Below are 18,907 nucleotides of genomic sequence, written 5' to 3'. Positions count from 1 at the left end.
CAATATGAATCAATATGAAAAAGGGAAAAAACAAGTTCTTGGATTAAACTGAGCCAGTTGTTAACTGAGGTAACACTGCTTCTGGAGTGCGGGCACTGAGCATGAAAGGATACATGTGTTATACTTCAAATTGGACACAAAACTTTGGATTTATAAAAGAAGTGACCTGTGCACAAGTCACCACTATTATTATTATTATACAGGATTTATATAGCGCCAAAAGTTTGCACAGCACTTTACAACATTAGGACAGACAGTACAAGTACAATACAATTCAATACAGGAAGAATCAGAGGGCCCGGCTCGTTAAAGCTTACAATCTAGGAGGGAGAGTCAAGTGATACACAAGGTAATAACTGTGGGGGATGAGCAGATGAAGAAAATAAAAGAACAGTTGTTGGAGACAGGGTAGGCTTCTACGAAGAGAAACGTTTTCAGGGATCTCCTAAAAGTAAGTAGATTTGGAGATGGTCAGTCAGATTGGGGTAGGGTATTCCAGAGGATGAGAGAGGATCTGGAAAAGTCCTGGAGGCGAGCATGGGAGTAGGTGATGAGGGAGCTTGGGATGCAGGAGGTCTTGGGAGGAACGAAAAGGGCGATTAGGTTGGTATTTTGAGAGTAGGTTAGTGATGTAGCTGGTGGCTAAGTTGTGGATGACTTTGTAACTTATTTTTAGTACTTTGAATTGAATTTGTGGGCCAAGTGGCAGCCAATGGAGGGATTGGCAGAGAAGAGTAGCAGACGCTGAGCGGTTTGTAAGGTGGATGAGCCTGGCAGCAGCACTTATGATGGACCGAAGGGGGGATAGTTTATTTAAAGGTAAGCCAATGAGGAGGGAGTTGCAGTAGTCGAGGAGAGAGATAACAGGGAGTGAATCAGGAGCTTTGTGGTTTAGTTGCTCCACCCCCTCGTAATGATATGCCCCACTCCTTGCTATTCAAGTGTAAAATGCCACAGCCTTTATTGGCCACTGAGGATTTGGCATTTGGCAGCAGAATGGCTGGGGGTGTGGCTTAGAACATACACGGGTTATGAATTATTGAGGCTTTGGACAGAAAGCAGTGTTCTCAGTACAGCCTGGACCTAATATCTAAGGGGCTTAACAAAGGCACATAAACTGATGCAAAGAAAGGAGATGGACTTCTTATAAGTCAAAGCATGTTTATTTTAAAACAGTATTTTTTTTAAATTACTTGTCAAAACTAAAAAGTGTGTATAATCACCTCCCCAAAGATACCAGGCTAGTACACTTTTATTTCAGTTATAAAACGTCCGTATTCTCAAAGCTGAACCTGTTTGTAAATAAAATTTGCCTGGTTGAGCTGAAATGGTTCCCATCCTGAGCTAACTGTATTTTTTTACATTAAAGATAAATAATAACACAATTATTTTAACTTTTTTATCTATCTCTAGCAGAGTACGGAGAGCTCCAGCTAGTAATTTTGTCTATTGTCTTCAAATATTTAGAAAGGGCTTGGACGCAAGACACTGGATCTGTAATGGGTTCCAAATGGGGCTATTGGGAAAAAAAAGCTTGTGTTTAAGAGATGCAATGCAATGACTCCAAATGGGCTTCTCTTGCAATAAAAATGGCCTGCACTGATTCCTTGGAAGAAATATAGGAACCGAAGGGTGAAAGAAAACCCCACACCATAGAAACTAGAATCAAAATGCCTTAACTTGAAAAAACAATACACCAATGTGCCTAGGGGGATCAGCTTCATCCCATACTTTAGGGCTTTGGAGGTAAAATCAGCTCTCTGTCCTATTCACATTTTCTAAAGAAAACTGGTGGGTCTTTTTCCAGCCCCAATACTTTGCTACCAGTGTTATTTTCTTAGCAGTGATTCTCCACCAGTTTCTTCTTGACATACTTGTAATAGATAGAGCCCTGGTTTTTCATTTTTTTGCAGCTTTAGAAGCCCTGAAGAAGATAGCATAGCCTGTTGTTTTTTTTATTTCAGACCCTCTGGTTCCTTAACCTCCTCCCACCCAGCCTATAGACAAATCCCTATCTGGATTGACATCATATGACATCCTACCCAGAACACGCCTCAAACAGAACAACCAATGACAGATCACTGTTCCGGGCCAATGCTGGTACCATGTGATCGTTGTGACCAATCACAGCAGACCACATGAATTACAGACAAGCTGCAGCACTTAAAAAATATAAGAAATCAGATTATCAGTCCAATTATCAGTCCATTTTACATAATCTTAGTTGGTCCATATGAGAACGTTGAATAGTGGTGATTATTAAGATAAAAGAGCAAAGGGAAACCATCACCATCACCCATTCACGCTGCCTCTTACCCCTCAATGTGGACGCTCACCAAGGAAGGTCAATCAATCCTGTTCAAAGTAATCCTGGGATGGTGTCACTGGATTGTGCCCCCAGCTTCTCCTTAATAAGATATTCCTCCACTGCCCACAGTATCTTTGCCAATTTGGTAAAAATCTATACAGGCATCTATACAGGGAAACTGACTTTTTCCAACCAACAAGATGACCACTGCATCCTGGTACGCAATGACGTCACACATCCTCCCTAAGCATTTGTCATCAATGACGTAAGGCAAAGCCGGGGACACAATCCAGTGATACCATCCCAGGATTACTTTAAACAGGCTTGATTGACCTTCCTTGGTGGGGGTCCACATTGAGGGGTAAGAGGCAGTGTGAACGGGTGATGGTGATGGCTCCCTATTCAGTGTTCTTATATGGACCAACTATGATTATGTAAATTAGACTGATAATCTGATTTCTTATATTTTTTAAGCGCTGCAACCTTTATGTAATTCTTGCTGTTTCTTATGTAGTTATTGTAGCATATACTCTATTTCCTACAACTATTGTATTTTGTCGTTTTTAACCTAGCGCAACTTATCTTGTTTTATACAGATCACATAACATTTTTACGCAATGGATGGCTTTCATTAATGCCATTCATTGTGTACTATTGTGTTGCTAGCTGTGATTGGTCACAGTGATCAAATTGTACAGACAAGGCTAGTTACAGCCCATCTGTACCATGTGATTAGCTGTGGCCAATCACCGCTAATTACAACAATACACACAGATTGAATGGATTTCATTCAGGAAAAATGGTTGTTTTCATCAGTGATATTCACTGTTTTAAGCTATCATAATGTGTATACAAAAAAATCTTGATCACCTAACACTGTATTGCTCTGGTCACAGTATGTACAAAACAAAATCATAAAACAGTAATAAAAAAGTCACCAGTCAGTGTCCCTTATCACCGCCACACCAGTTATATGATGGTGCTAACTAAGATGCAATAAAATACAGTAGATATATGTGAACAACAAATTTCATTTTTAACGTGTATTAGCTCACAGTGTTCTTAGTATATTTGTGCATATATTAAAAATAAATGACATGGTAAGAATATAATTAAGTATTATACAACCCGGTGGATCTATGATAAATATATTCACTTCAAATTGCATACACAATCATGATAAGAAAGTCCAATAATTATTGCAGTGGATGGAGAATATTGAGGTTCAATAAGTGCAGGTGATTATTTCTCGTAGTTCTATTGTGGCTTCTTTGATAGTCTGGTCTCCCAGAAGTCCCCAGATGAAGTTGTGAGAAGCAACGTAACGCGTAGGGATTGGACGGTTAGAGCCACGACCGGAAGTGACGTGAGAGGGCGAGGAACAACGCCTAATTTGTTCCCTGTGTGATTTTAACCTACTTTGTTTAGGAGTCTATGTCGTTATATTTTAATAAACATATCTTTTAAACCTGACATACTGCACTATTGGAGGTCCTTCCTCTCTCCCCCTTGTTCCCCCTTCACTGAGGTACCGCCCTGTACTGTGTGATTGGACAGTGAACCGCTGCAATCTGAGAAGGAATACTAATGTAATACACCATCTAGAGGAACCACATCCTTTATCCAGGGAAGTCGGGGGATCCCTCTAGTGGTGACTGCATATTATAACCAACATTAAGGTAAGAGTTCTGGGAGACCAGACTATCAAAGAAGCCACAATAGAACTACGAGAAATAATCACCTGCACTTATTGAACCTCAATATTCTCCATCCATTGCAATAATTATTGGACTTTCTTATCACGATTGTGTATGCAATTTGCAGTGAATATATTTATCATAGCTCCACCGGGTTATATAATACTTAATTATATTCTTACCAGGTCATTTATTTTTAATATATGCACAAATATACTAAGAACACTGTGAGCTAATACACGTTAAAAATGAAATTTGTTGTTCACATATATTTACTGTATTTTATTGCATCTTAGTTATCACCCAATTATTTCACCTTGAATTATTACCAACACTCTCTTGAAGTTTATATTTTGAATTGTTTATCACATTTGTGCAAAATCACTTTATTAATTTTAATTGCTGAGTGTTTTTTTGTTACACTATAGATTTTGCTGCACATATTATTTATATTTTATCATACTTTTATCACTGATCCATAGTAGCGCAAGAGCACTTTTAATAGTATATGATGGTGCTGTATTGCACTGGTGATGTATGTAAAAAAAAAGAAAATGTCATTATTTTCCAAAAAAATTGGAAAAAAAAATTACAGTTTCAAAAAACTCACCATGGCTTTTACTAAATACATTGGGCTGTCTACTTTCCAAAAAAAGGGGTCATTTGAGGGATATTTGTACTGTTCGGACATTTTAGAGCCTTGAGAAATGAGGCCATTAGTCAATCAGGATTGATTGATTTGTAGATACACTGTATATAGCATCGTTTGTGGACTCTATATCTTTCTTACACACTACATACAATTTACACTGATTTTGATTACTTTTTACCAAAGAAATGTAGCAGAATACATTTTGGCCTAAATTTATGAAGAAAGATTATTTATTTGTAAAATTTTATAACAGAAACAAAGAAAATTGAAAATTTTGAAAAAGAAAACCTGCAATCTTTTTTCATTTCTTTAGCAAAACATTTAGCTGAAAGCTCAAAATTGGCCTGGGCAGGAAGGGGGTGGAAGTGTCCAGTATTGAAGTGGTGTGACAGCTTACTGTACTAGTGACATGTCAGGAGAATGCAAAAGACTACCCCAAGAGAAAATGGCCGCAAATATTTACTGGGCTAATTTCCTAGTAAATCCTTCATAGGTAGACCTCTTAGAAAAGTTAAAAGAACTCCTTTCAAAGTTTCCTTTAAATAGAAATCTTCATGTTTTATAACCTACAGTACCTGCTAGATTTCCTATTTGTATTCCAGATTTACAGTAACAGCTGGGAACTCCACCCACAATTCTGCATTCCTCATCCGGAGCGCAGTCCACCCCTGAGCAGCTATAATTCGATTCTGGAAGAGAAGGAACACAAAGAATGTTTAATAACCTGAAGCACATAAGAAATATAATATATATATATATATATATCACTGTATTTATACTGTATATATTGTATTCATTGTTTTATAAATGAAGACAACATACTGAATTATGCTTTGTGTAAATACTTACTTGTACAATAGGCAAAGTTGCAGCTTGGTGTACTCTGTAGCTTATATACATAAAATCCTCCCGGACACATTTTCACAGAGATATTATAAGGATATGTACAGCATCCCTCATAATAGTTGGAACAAGCTGTACGATTCACAATGCCGTCACTGACTGTAGGGTGGGAGCCGTTCATCCAAATGGGGATATAAGTTCCACAGCTTTGTTGTGGTATGCAGTACTCAGGGATTTGCTGGTCATATTCTCCTTTAAACCGATACCAGCCAGACAGGCCATTGTCACAATGATACCAGTTAGAATTCCAGTAACTATAATTGTATGTATTAGAAGTACTGCGCCAGGGGTCATTAAGTACGGTGTGGTTGGAGCAAGGGTCAATGCAGGAAAAGGATCCAATGTACTTAATGCATTCTTCATTAGAGCCACATGGTGTTCCTTGTAGGCATTCATTGATCTCACAGTGGTATCCATCTCCAGAATATCCATAGGTGCAAGTACAATAATAAGATCCATAATAATTTGTACATATGGCTGCTGGATCACAATTATTGAGAGAGCTGTCTGCACACTCATCAATATCAACACAGCCAATTTCTTCTTTATATTCATATCCGGTGACACAACCACAAGTGTAAGATCCGACAGTGTTCACACAGGAACCACCACCATAATAATTATTACAATTGTTAGAGTAATGGTCCTGACATTCATCTATATCATTACAAGATGTTCCATCTCCAGCAAATCCCTCTTTACACGTGCACTCCCCGTATCCTCCAAATTCCGAACAAGTGGCATTTGGGTGGCAGTCAGAATCTGAACAAGTTTCTAAAAAGAGAAAGCGTGTTTTGCTTAGTATATCCTTAGTAATTTTATTAGGTATCACAGCACCAGATAAGAAGAGTAATAGGGTGAGAATGGGGGTCATGGGATCAGTGTGGTAACAAAAAGGGGTCAGGTCCCTCAACGTTTTGGGACCCATTCACCCCATTCACAAATATAACTCCTGTACCTACAACAATCCTCACAGAAACAATGGGGGACATTTATTAATTCTGTACCACAGCCAGGCAAACCACAAACAGGAACATTGAGGCAGATCTAATGCACACTGTATGGTCATGCAGGAACCTCAGTAGATTCTGGTGAAACATCTTTCAAACTATTTCAGAAATAACAAGGGTCATGACTTCATCTAAACCCCCATTAACACCTGAACCCCTTGACACCAATAGTATGCAAATATGCGCCCTCACTGGACTGGGCTTTTTTTTCATGGGGCTACATATCTGCGTATCTGTCTTTATGCACTACCAGCACAGAGACCGGGGTCTCACAGAGAGCCCCAGGTCCCATATTAATAATTGGAACCCGAAAACCCTGGTTCTGAGTCACCTGATCACTGTGATAGCCCCTGATTAGTTATCACAGTGATTAGTCACTGTGAAGCCCATCCCCAAGTTTCTCTCTCTGTGAACGGTTGGGAAATATACATTGTATCTTTATCTATCCTTGCAGAGAGAGAAAAAAAAGTGTAAAAATACCTAGATCAAGGTTTGATCTAGGTCAGTGCCTGGGTTAGTGTGTGGGTCAAGGTCAGAGTAAAAGGTCAAGGTCAGGGTCAAAGGTCACGATCAGTATATTTTTGACAGGATTTTAAAAAAATATATTTTTTTAAATTAGTATCAGTTTCAGGTAGTGTCAGCAATGATCTTGATAAGTTTTAGAGGACTCAGCCCACCCCCTTCATTAGGGCTGAGGAAAAGGGGTTTTGGAGAGCACAAACACACAAGCTCGAATTAGGATCAGGATAATTGTGTACTAAAAGTCTTGATTCTCCTTCAGAACTTTCAGCAGCTGATGAATGCAACAAGGAGATTGGGATATTTGGTACACAATTATCCTCATCCTATTTCCAGCTTCAGTCCTCCGAAAACCATTCCCTCAAAGCGGTAGTAAATTCTCCTTGAGAAAGTCAAAAACATGCCCCCTTATGGGTTGAAATCATAATGTACTAGTTTTTACATCATACTAGCACATTATGAGAGATTTACCTACAAACAGAGCCCTACAGCGCTAGGCTACCACGTTAAGCTCTGATGATGGGGGTGAGCTGAGGTCCTTGAAACACATTTGGCTGTTGAGTCCATTACATATTTTGGATTTTAACATTTTAGTGTTTAACATATTTATAGGTAAAGTTGATGAAGGGAATATTCAATTCCCTCTGTGGGGGATCAGAAAGGAATTTGTTCCCCTTGCTGGAGCAAATTGGATCATGCTTTGCTGGTTTTTTTTTTGCCTTCCTCTGCATCAAAAGTGGGTATAAGATTTTTTATATGTACAATTGCATATGATGGGAGTTTTTTCATTTATTTTGTCCCCTTCTATTGGTTGAACTGGATGGACTTTTTTCAACCAGACTATGTACACTGAATGCAATTCGGGTGTGGTGCTACAAATCTTTCATCCAACCATCATACTGATTGCCCAAGTATTCCCACAGAGGTCCTTCAGTGTATGGAAGCAGGGTACACATCACCCAGATGCCTCATTGGGATAATAGTAGTAGAATACTGTGACCATTCCAATCATCGGTACAGAATGCACTTAGGGTCCCAGGGCTATTAATCCACCATCCCCATTGGAAATAATTGACATCAAGGAAAGAAATGATTAGGTGTCGAGATCATTGCTTGCTTTGGTTTAAACCTTCTATTTGGAACTTAACATGCTAAAGTAGTTCTCAAAAACTTTGAAATTACTGTAATAATTTCAACTTGGATTTGCTGTCTCATACATCAATGTGTGATTTCATATCATAAGCATAACACTCAAATTATTGAACCTGATGTGTTCTTGCACCTTTGTGCCTTTTAATTTTGTATGTAATAGCTCTCCTCTCTACATCAATCACTGTTACGTTTACAAAAATAAAATAAAGACTAATTTAAGTAAAAAAAAAAAATAGATAGTTCTGTGACAGAATAAACCCGACCATTGACCACTTCTTAATTGTGTGTTTGTTTTGTGTGAAAATCTGCCTCATCTTTAGCAGTAAACTTGTCTCAGATCTAGTGACCTACAAAATGTATTAATCTTTTGCACTATGATGCAGGGGTCACAAATGCATAAACACATTATTGCACAGACTTTGCTAACTGACACAATGCCTGATTTGTATTTATATTTATCACTAATTTACTTTAAAAATATCCCTTAATAAATTTCTCAGTCGGGGTGATCAGGAAACATCCAAAGCTGAAAAAGTATCACCAAGTTTGGTGTAATTTTGTAGAAAACAAACTAAAGTAAAAGCAGAAGTTTTGTTCTGTAAATCTCAGGGGTGGCGACCATATTGAATATCGTCTATAGACCGGTGATATCTACACATAATAGGAAGATAACAGAACTGTAATATTTACATATAAAGAAACCACAAAACTATCATACGGTGAGCTTACCTGGTTTGTCCAACGCTACAAAAAAATGTAAAAAAAAAAAAAAAAAAAAAAGAACATTAGGTTGTGTTCCTCAGCATTCATCTCTAGCAATTAGCAAATCATCATTCCAGATAAAGTGACATTTTGTAACAACAATATTTATAAAGTATAATTTACACTCTGCCAACAATACATTGCTCACATTTCACTCTACATGATGCTGTACTATGCATCATTAGCATTGCATTCATGCAGAATTGAGGCCCTTGTTTAAAAACATATATTTAGTGATAGAAAATAATAAATAGATAAATTAGAGTGGAATTTGAGGATTTTGAACATTACAGCAGTGGAAAAAACTATAGCTATAGCAGGTTCTATAGGGCTTTGGTGGTGGCAGGGGGTCTTATTAATGAGGCTGTTGAGGTAAATTAAAATGTGAAGTCTGCAGTCTAGAAGAGCTGACATCACACCCACAGGAGAAATCATTAGACACCCCTTGTCTCAGAGCCTTCTTGTTTTATCCATCTTGTTTAGCTTACAGTGATTTTAAACCTAATTTTTAAAATTAACAAATAAGTCATACTTGCCTGCTCCGTGTAATGGTTTTGCTCATAGTTGCCCCAATCCCCCTCTTCACAGGTCCTCTGCCAGTGTTGCTGGCCCCTCCCTCTGCCGAGTTCTCCCATAGTCACTCGTGCAGGCTCTCTCTCAAGCCACGCTCTGTGTGTCCATTGATACACAGGGTTCAGCTTGGCCCCACCCTCAATATCTCCTCACAGGCTGTAATTGACAGCATAGGAGTGGAGATTATGGCACAATGATGCAATCAGATCTGTGTCCTGAAGATAGTGACTGTCTAAGATTAAGGAATGATCTGTAGTTTAAGACACTTTAGTTCAAGGAGTGTGGTGAATAGTGCGCTCTGGATAACAAGGAGACTTTAACAAACAGTACATGACTGGCTCTTGAAAGCATCACTTCAGTAGAGGGAAGGAAACTCTATAGGAATAAAAGCAGAGAAGAAGGCACTTCTAAGTGCAGTAATAAAGCACTTCAACCACTTCAGCCCCGGAAGGTTTAACCCCCTTAATGACCAGAACATTTTTTGCGATTCGGCACTGTGTAATTTTAACTGACAATTGCGCGGTCGTGTGTAGATGTCAATGGAGGACAGAAGTCGGCCTGTGGTGGAAGGCACGTGGCTCCAGAAGTGTATTAATGTGCTTGGGGGCATAGTTTTAAGGTGAGGTTGCTTCTTTCTCAAACCAATGAAAATGCTTGTGAAGTTGTATTTTGAAGCAACAGTTGTAAGCAGTACATAGGTGAGCTTCTTTCTTTTAAGTCAAAAGAATTTGAAAATGTGCACAACATAATTAATGCCACGTGCAGAAAGAATGAATGCAAGCCATTTAATCAATTTTATCCAAAATAAAACTTCATATGCATTTTCAGGTTGGTGAAATGCCACCAAGCTGAATTGGTGTGGGCTGCTAGTAATTTTAATAAGTTCTGCCATATTTACATGCTGGGCCCTGTTGTCATATTCCTGTATATAAGCCAGCCTTGCCTATCTCTGTCTCCACTGGTTTGAAAAAGAGGCGGCAATCCTTGAAATGGGTAACCACGCCCTGCCATATGTGACGTCACTTCTGCAGCCATGTGCATTTCACCACTGGCCGTCTTCTGCTTCTCCTTTGCTCTCCAATGTTTCCATTGACATCTAAAGGAACCAACTGCTGTTGAACCCTCCCTGTCCTAGCTGTTTCCAGAAGAGCTGAGAGACTGATGGACCTGTATGAGGCTGACTCATCCATGTTGCCATAATGCACCTATTTATCAATATCTGTCTTTGCCAATACTAAATTGTGTGCTCCTTTGATGTACTGCCACAGTTAGTCTGTTGCCCCTGGCTTCCATTGACATCTACAGGAGCCTAGCTGCTGTGAAATCCAGCCTGGCCTTCCCCTTCTATGACTGAGAACCGAGCAAACACCACTGATCACTCAGTTCTCAGAGCTCTGTGAGCAGAGAGCCGGTGACTGCCAGGCACTGGCTCACTGCTCTGCCCCCATTCATTGAAGCGCTGAGTTGTGGAGAGGGCAGGGATGGCTAGCTCAGGCTATTGGCAACTTGCTTAGAGGCTGAGCCGGATGCCGGTCCAGGCATGTGGGTATATCCTGACCATATGGTCGCGATCTTTCCTCAGCCTGGACCGGCTCTGTAACGTCAGCCGACAATGGGCTTCAATCCGCTGCCAGCTGAAAACGCGTCACAGGAGTGCAGAATCAACTACACTTCTATAGTTGACAGGAAAAGTACAGCCAAACGAGCTTTGGTTGTGCTTCACCTTTAAGGTAAAAAAAAAAAAAAAAACATTCTGGCTTTAGACACTTCAATGTCACTTTTTCATTTGACTACAATGCATTTATTTTAAAAGCTAAAAGGTAAATAATGTCTCAGGCAACAGCAGTAAGGAATACAGCAGGAAGCAATGTAAAGCCTCGTACACACAATCGGATTGTTGGTCAACAAAACTGTGGAATTTTGTCTGAAGGGCATTGGACCAAACTTGTCTTGCATACACACGGCCACACAATTGTTGGCCAACAATTACGAACGTAGTGACGTACTAGACATACAATGTGGTTTTTCAGCTCTTTAGCGCCACCCTTTGGGATCCTTCTGCTAATTTCATGCTAGTAGAAGTTTGGTGAGTGTTTGCGCTTTTCTTTTCACGCTTTTTATTTAGCACTTTTCATTTAGCGCTTTTCATTCCAAGCTTTTCAGTTTGTTTTTGAATGCCTGTTCGTCAACCAGCCATGTTGCGGAATCGGAGGAGATAACGCGTTATTTATTATCGGCCTTGGAGTTTTTGCTTTAAAATTTTTTTTGGTTGAATAATGATTTGATTTGGTATATTTTCTATATTTTTGGATGCATAGAATGCACTTTTTGATTAAGTTCTATTGGCAGATCGAATGTCTAATTTTATTTGTTTTCTTTTTTAATGCACAATAAAAAAAATTGTGCAGAATAATACTTGGCTATGTGTTTTACTTCAAATGACAGTTTGGGAGTCGGCAGTTACATTTTAAAAAATACAATGTAAAATTAACAAGGGACACCAACATAGTTGTATCTTTGATCTTAAAAACTACGGGATAATGGTGTTGTGGTAACTTGCCCAAATAAAAAAAAAAAAAAAAAAAAGCATAATAATATTATTCTTGATATCACTAGAAAAAAAAAAGCCTTTGTAAATTTGTTTGTAATAACTCCATCAGTATCACCAGCAAAGCAGCTTCATTATTATCCCATTAAAGAAGAGAATTGTGCGCTGCATTTCAATATTTCAGAATTTTCCACGTCGCGAATGTTAATGCTCCATTATGAACGCTAGTTTACAAGACCGACCGCTTCTGGCACGCCCTTGCTTCCGAGCATGTCTGTTTGTACTTTGGACTCGTGTACACACGCTCGGAAAGTCCAACAACACACATTTGTCCGTGGAAAATTTTAAAACTTGCTAGCCAACATTTGACAACAATTGTCCGATGGAGTGTACACACCATCGGATTTACCGACAACAGCCTGTCATCGAACATTTCCCATCGGAAAGTTTGATCGCATGTACGGGGCTTTAGAGTAAGACAGCATGCCAGACTCTTATTCCAAAAATAATACCAAGGATACTTAGATATTGCTAGGTGAGTGGGCCTGGAAGGTGGCAGGAGCCTTGGGATAGAAAGATAACAGCAGTAGGCATAGATGTATAAATAGTGTGAGGCAATTATTTAAAAAACTGTACCAGGTGACAATTGGCAAGCCAATAGACTACAACAGTACACACTGACTGCCAATAGTCGAAGTCACAGACTGATACAATGTGTGTGCTCTTAAGAGGATACACTGAAAAAAATAAATCTGTTTCTTTTTGTACAACAATTTAAAAGAGAACACTAACATTAGCATGGGCTGCCCTTACTGTGGCCAACTGCTGTAAAAAGCTCTTCTACTCTATGCTACCACAACAATCTCCCCATTCCTTCTCCCTCAACTACAATGGGGAGATATGAACTCTCGGAGGGGACTCCCTTTCATACCAGAGGGGGGGGAATAGAACATCTTACAGGATCACAGCAAAAAAGATTGGCTCAATGGAGGTCACATGGCTCCCAGAAGACGTTTTGGAGTCTGAAATGCCAAAAAACACACCACAATCCGGATTCATTATTACCTGAATTTAACATATCCATTATTACTGATCTGAATTTACCTTATCCAAATACTGAGAATGACTCTATTAGACAAGTCATAGGAGAGGACCTGTCAGATTCAGAATTATTCATATACTGCAAGATGATAATTCTTACCAGTAAATCCCAATATCTGAACAGAAAGTGATGTACTCCCCTGAGCATTCAGAATCCAGGATCCCGCAGCCGGACTTTTTACCAAATGGGAACTTAGAATAGCAGGGTCATAGTAGTAATCATAATACTGATAGTAATAGTAGTAGTCGTAGTAGTAGTAATTTGGATTTTTTTCAAATGGTAATGTGTTTCCTAAAATAATAAAGGATAAATAAATAGATACAATTTAATTACAGTTATACATTGAAAACAAGGCTAATAAATGTATTTTTTTATATCACATTTGTAAGTCTAATATTCAACCAATATCATTCAATCAGGGGGAAGTGGACTGTGTGCAGACAGATTACATTTTTCTTTGGTTGAAGAATTTCAGATAAAAGCTTCTAAAGGTGGAAATCCAATCCCAACAAATTCTACAAATTCCTCAACATGTATGTATTGATTTTATGGTATCCACAAAATATTACCCCCATAGTAACACTAAGCTGGCTAGATGCCTTACCTATGACATATTAATAATTATAATATACACAGTAATAGCAATGATATATGAATTGTTTGCTGTGTAGCAAAAGAGTTTCTGTGGTTAATGTCTTTTAATAGAAATGAACCCGCTAATCATAATGATTAACTGGACACTGATTTGGGCTCCTTTTGATATCTCAACATTCTGTACCCTTTTTAGACTAGGATACGGAGAAAGGGTAAGTGTTTTGCCAGGGTCCTAATAGATCTAGAGCAAACCTGGGTATCTGTATTGAAATGTTTTGAGGTAGTAGTAGGTGATTGTAGCTGTATTAGTTACAGACTCATTTGTTTCTGAGGTTAGTAGAAGGGAAGCTAGTGAAGCTGTTACTTGTCCTCCATGTCTTCCATTTCATTGGTCTCTTTCTCCTGTTTCTGCTCCAACCCTTTCTGGTTCAGAGCCAGAAAATCAGGGCACTCAAAAGTGCCTACAGCATGGTTGTAACAATTCAATCTTTGTGTGACGCTATAAGTAGCATGATAATATCACCAATATATTCTATAGTTATATGGTAAAGGTGATGAGGCCCCAAAATGGAACCAAAGTGTGGTCAGCAAAGGCGCCTTTGAATAAAAAGTTGCTTCCAGTATACTGTCAGTCCAGGATGAAGGAATTCACAGAGATCCCACCTATTAAAGTGTACAGTACACCTTTCTCTGATGAAGTGACCACAAAAGAGCCATGATACACATTAATGGATTGTTTTAACCTGTTCCTATGATCAATAAATACTGACCTTCCTGAAGAATCCATTTGGAACCACCTGTTTATTTAATAAGCACCTCTTCTGACCACAAGTTAGTTAAAGTTTGGGGACTCAAACCCTTTACCATTGTTCACTGGATCTGATTATAGCCGAACACAATGGAAGTCCCCGATGAGCGTTGAGTTTGACCATCCACACTCTGCATGGAGACAGTCATATTCTCCACATGTGCTAAATTAGGTAGCTTGACTCTAGGATGGATTTCCAGCAACCCTATGAATGTGATCATGCCCTTACTTCACTTTCTGCTATCCTTTCCATATAAGTAAAACTGAATATTATACTTAGAAGGATCTCTCTTGCAGCTTTTTCACCTTGTCTCTGCTCACCTGGAGCACCACTGACACACTTAAGTTATCGCCGTCATCGCTATCATAAAACATTTTGAGTTATAACATTCAGTATCATGATGTCAGTTGTTTTTTTTTAAATCAAATTTTATTTTCATTTTTTTATACCACAATAACATATACACAAACATAACATTAAAATCAAAGCACAAAAAACATACACAAAGCACAAAAAAAGGGGGGGGGCAATTTGAACCCACACCTTCTCCCACTCCTTCCATTATCAAGTCAATACACAATCCTTTTAACCTATAAATAAAAAAACTGATTTTATTTTTCCATACGTCTATAGTCTTGCAAAGGTACCTCCTAACTCAGTCCCATATCCATATGGTCAAGACATGGCTTACAATTACAAATAGTATCAGACCTCCTAGATAAATTCCTCATAAGGAAAACATGCCTCTCATAGGAAATGGATCTATTCAAATCTAAAATCCAATCGGATATAGTCGGAGGGTGAGGGGAGGTCCACCCAATGGCAATTTGTCTCCTAGCCACAAAGAGCACTCGTTCAACAGTAAGCCACCTTATCAAGATAGCCCAGTAGACATATAAAAGGATCCACTGAAAGATTCAAATCTAAGAGTACCCAGAACCTCTGCCCAATACCTCTGAAGTTTCGGGCATCGCCATCGTAAATATATCAATGACCACGGACCGCCACATCTGGAGCAAGCCGAGTCGGTTGTTAAGCCAATATTAAACAAAAATTCTGGGGTCCTATACGCCCTGTGCAAAATATAAAAAACTGTGTTAATCTAAATGAGGGTGAAAGAGATACAAGGGGAAGAGCCCAAAGAATCCTATCCCAGACACAATCAGAGATAGGACCAATATCGCGCTCCCATTTCTCTCTAGATGTACAATAAAACTTATTAGAAGTACACTGTAATAGAGACTTATACGTATCGGATATTAGGCCTTTGGTAGTGGATGCCTGAACCACTCTTTCCAAGACTGGGACCGGGGGAAACAAAACAGGAGAAGAGGTAAATTTGGCATATAAGCCAAGTCGCAACTGCAAAGATTGATAGAACCATCTAGGGTTCAAATAAAATTCCCTTACCAACTGATCAAAATATTTAAGTACACCCCTCTCATAAAGTTGAGAGGCTAAAAATCCCCACTTGTTCCCATCGCTGAAAGTCCTGGAGGGTCAATATCTCTGGTAGCCTTTAAATGCCCCAAATAGGGGTATATTTAGTTAGGGAGGAAACCCCCCATTATCCTTTTAACAGATTCCCACACCTTATATATAAGTACTAGGGTGGGTATAATAGAAAAGAAGGAGCACCCCGATGCCCCCTCCAGGGCAAATAGCAGCTGGCATCCTTGGAAACCAAAAGAGACTAAGCCAAATGAGGGAGCAGTTGAGGCCTCCGATTCCCACTGTACTAGATGCTGCAATTGAGCAGCAAGAAAATAAATCCTCTGGTTTGGTGCCGCTAACCCTCCAGCCTCCTTTGCATATTGTAGGATCCTTTGTTTGATAGGGGGGTCTTACTTCCCCAAATCAAATTTCTAAAAATAGGAAGACTGTAAGCCATTAACCCTAAATGAAGCCCTAGGGCTAAAGTAAAGGCGTTGAACCCATTGACAGAATGTACTCCCCACACCAACTTTCTCCAGAAGGCCCATTCTACACTGTCAAATGCCTTAATGGCATCCAGTGCCAGGAAAGCCCAATCTGTATGCTTAATCACCAGGATCTGCATATTAAGATAAGCTTGCCTAATATTAACAGCTGTTGACATGTTAGGAATAAAGCCAGCTTGATCAGGGTGAATAATATGTGTTATCACTTCTTTCAATCTTAAAATCAGAATATAGGGGATGGCGCTGTGTAAAAAACAGAGAGTGTAAAAGTGAGTGTTTTAAAGTGACAAGTGCTTTGGTGCGTGGTACAATCCTACATAAATAGAAAAAGTAAAATATAAAAATATAAAAAATAAATTATAATAAAAAAAATGTGAATAGACCAAAAACTAATACATATTATAAAGTGATAAATCCTTATGGAAATTGCAAGTAATTATATTCCTAATGCATTAATATATATATTGAGCAACCTCAATCCTTATTTTATCTAAATTATAAGGCATGTGTTAGTAAAAACTGCAAAGTGACAATTGTTAAATCTGCAAAAGGTTTGGTTGTCAAACCCCAGTGCAACACACACACTACAATTATGTGAAGAAACCGTTGGAAATTAAAACCAATCCATAAAACAAGTGTATCAAAAAGATGTGTGTCAAAGATATATCAAAAAATATATATAAAAAATGTGTATCAAAAAATATATGTAGTCCCAAATAGTTCATATAGTGATACAATATACAGTGCAATCGATCGTATAGCGCATTTCCCAGAAGATTCTTCTTTATCAATGGAGATCCATGCAACACTTTTAGCAATTTTCCCCCCAATCTGATTGCACTCACCGGAGCTCCCTGCCCCTGCAGGGGTATGAGCGTGTGATGTTGGTCCTCTGCCTTTAATCGCTCCGATCCCACCGGTGCCAGTATCCTTCCACTTACCCCAATCCAGGTGAACCACTCGTTGAGGAGGGGAGGGGGACTCACTGCCCCTTGCTGCAGAGAATGTTTGCAAATGTAGCAATAACTCTCGGTGGATCTGCTGGTTTAAAGCGGGCTGTTACCTTCACTCTCGCCACCTCTGTTTAACCGGCACCGGGTCTAGGGTCCCGTTGAGTTTACCTCTGGACGATGTAGGCACCAAACACTTGGTGGATGCCTGGTTGGGATATGTGCTGCAGCAAGGGGCAGTGAGTCCCCCTCCCCTCCTCAACGAGTGGTTCACCTGGATTGGGCTAAGTGGAAGGATACTGGCACCGGTGGGATCGGAGCGATTAAAGGCTGAGGACTAACATCACACGCTCATACCCCTGCAGGGGCAGGGAGCTCCGGTGAGTGCAATCAGATTGGGTGGAAAATTGCTAAAAGTGTTGCATGGATCTCCATTGATAAAGAAGAATCTTCTGTGAAATGCGCTATACGATCTATTGCACTGTATATTGTATCACTATATGAACAATTTGGGACTACATATATTTTTTGATACATATTTTTTGATACACATTTTTTATATATATTTCTTTATATATCTTTGACACACATCTTTTTGATACACTTGTTTTATGGATTGGTTTTAATTTCCAACGGTTTCTTCACATAATTGTAGTGTGTGTGTTGCACTGGGGTTTGACAACCAAACCTTTTGCAGATTTAACAATTGTCACTTTGCAGTTTTTACTAACACATGCCTTATAATTTAGATAAAATAAGGATTGAGGTTGCTCAATATATATATTAATGTATTAGGAATATAATTACTTGCAATTTCCATAAGGATTTATCACTTTATAATATGTATTAGTTTTTGGTCTATTCACATTTTTTTATTATAATTTATTTTTTATATTTTTATATTTTACTTTTTCTATTTATGTAGGATTGTACCACGCACCAAAGCACTTGTCACTTTAAAACACTCACTTTTACACTCTCTGTTTTTTACACAGCGCCATCCCCTATATTCTGATTTTAACCTCTTTGGGGTAACACTGAGGTGTTCCCTACCTATATAGGGGGGCAGCAGTGTTTTAAAAGTCTGAAGCACGGACCCATTGATAGATTTATTACTTCTTTCAATCTATTGGCTAAAACCTTGGCTAGTATCTATGATGTCAGTTGTTATTGTGATCTAAGATTCAATATATGATTTTAATAGGTATGTTGTGATGTTACTAATACCTTTATAACATCACTAGACATTATTGTGATGTCATGGCGAAAAACAATCATGTGAAAAATTACTGCAACTATGGTACCTGAGATGCAGGAAATTCATATACTGTACACCCTGCCAGGCACACAGCCGGTGGGAAGTATTTGGCACAAATACATGTAGAGAA

General features: G+C 38.8%; 1 protein-coding gene across 1 annotated transcript in view; it reads right to left on the bottom strand.

Moving 5' to 3' along the window:
- LOC141147856 (uromodulin-like) overlaps positions 1–13,208 on the bottom strand; it is a 50,420-nt gene extending 37,212 nt beyond the window's left edge. The window contains exons 1-3 of the mRNA XM_073635023.1: positions 13,190–13,208; positions 5,507–6,334; positions 5,233–5,346 (exon numbers count right to left, since the gene is read on the bottom strand). Of these exons, the coding sequence (XP_073491124.1) occupies positions 5,233–5,346; positions 5,507–6,334; positions 13,190–13,208 (961 nt within the window). The remainder of the gene's footprint in view (positions 1–5,232; positions 5,347–5,506; positions 6,335–13,189) is intronic.
- Positions 13,209–18,907: the final 5,699 nt, after the last annotated feature.

This window comes from Aquarana catesbeiana, linkage group LG06 (genome assembly GCF_042186555.1).
Source record: "Aquarana catesbeiana isolate 2022-GZ linkage group LG06, ASM4218655v1, whole genome shotgun sequence".
Lineage (NCBI taxonomy): Eukaryota > Metazoa > Chordata > Amphibia > Anura > Ranidae > Aquarana > Aquarana catesbeiana.
This window is presented reverse-complemented; position numbering and strand designations above follow the sequence as displayed.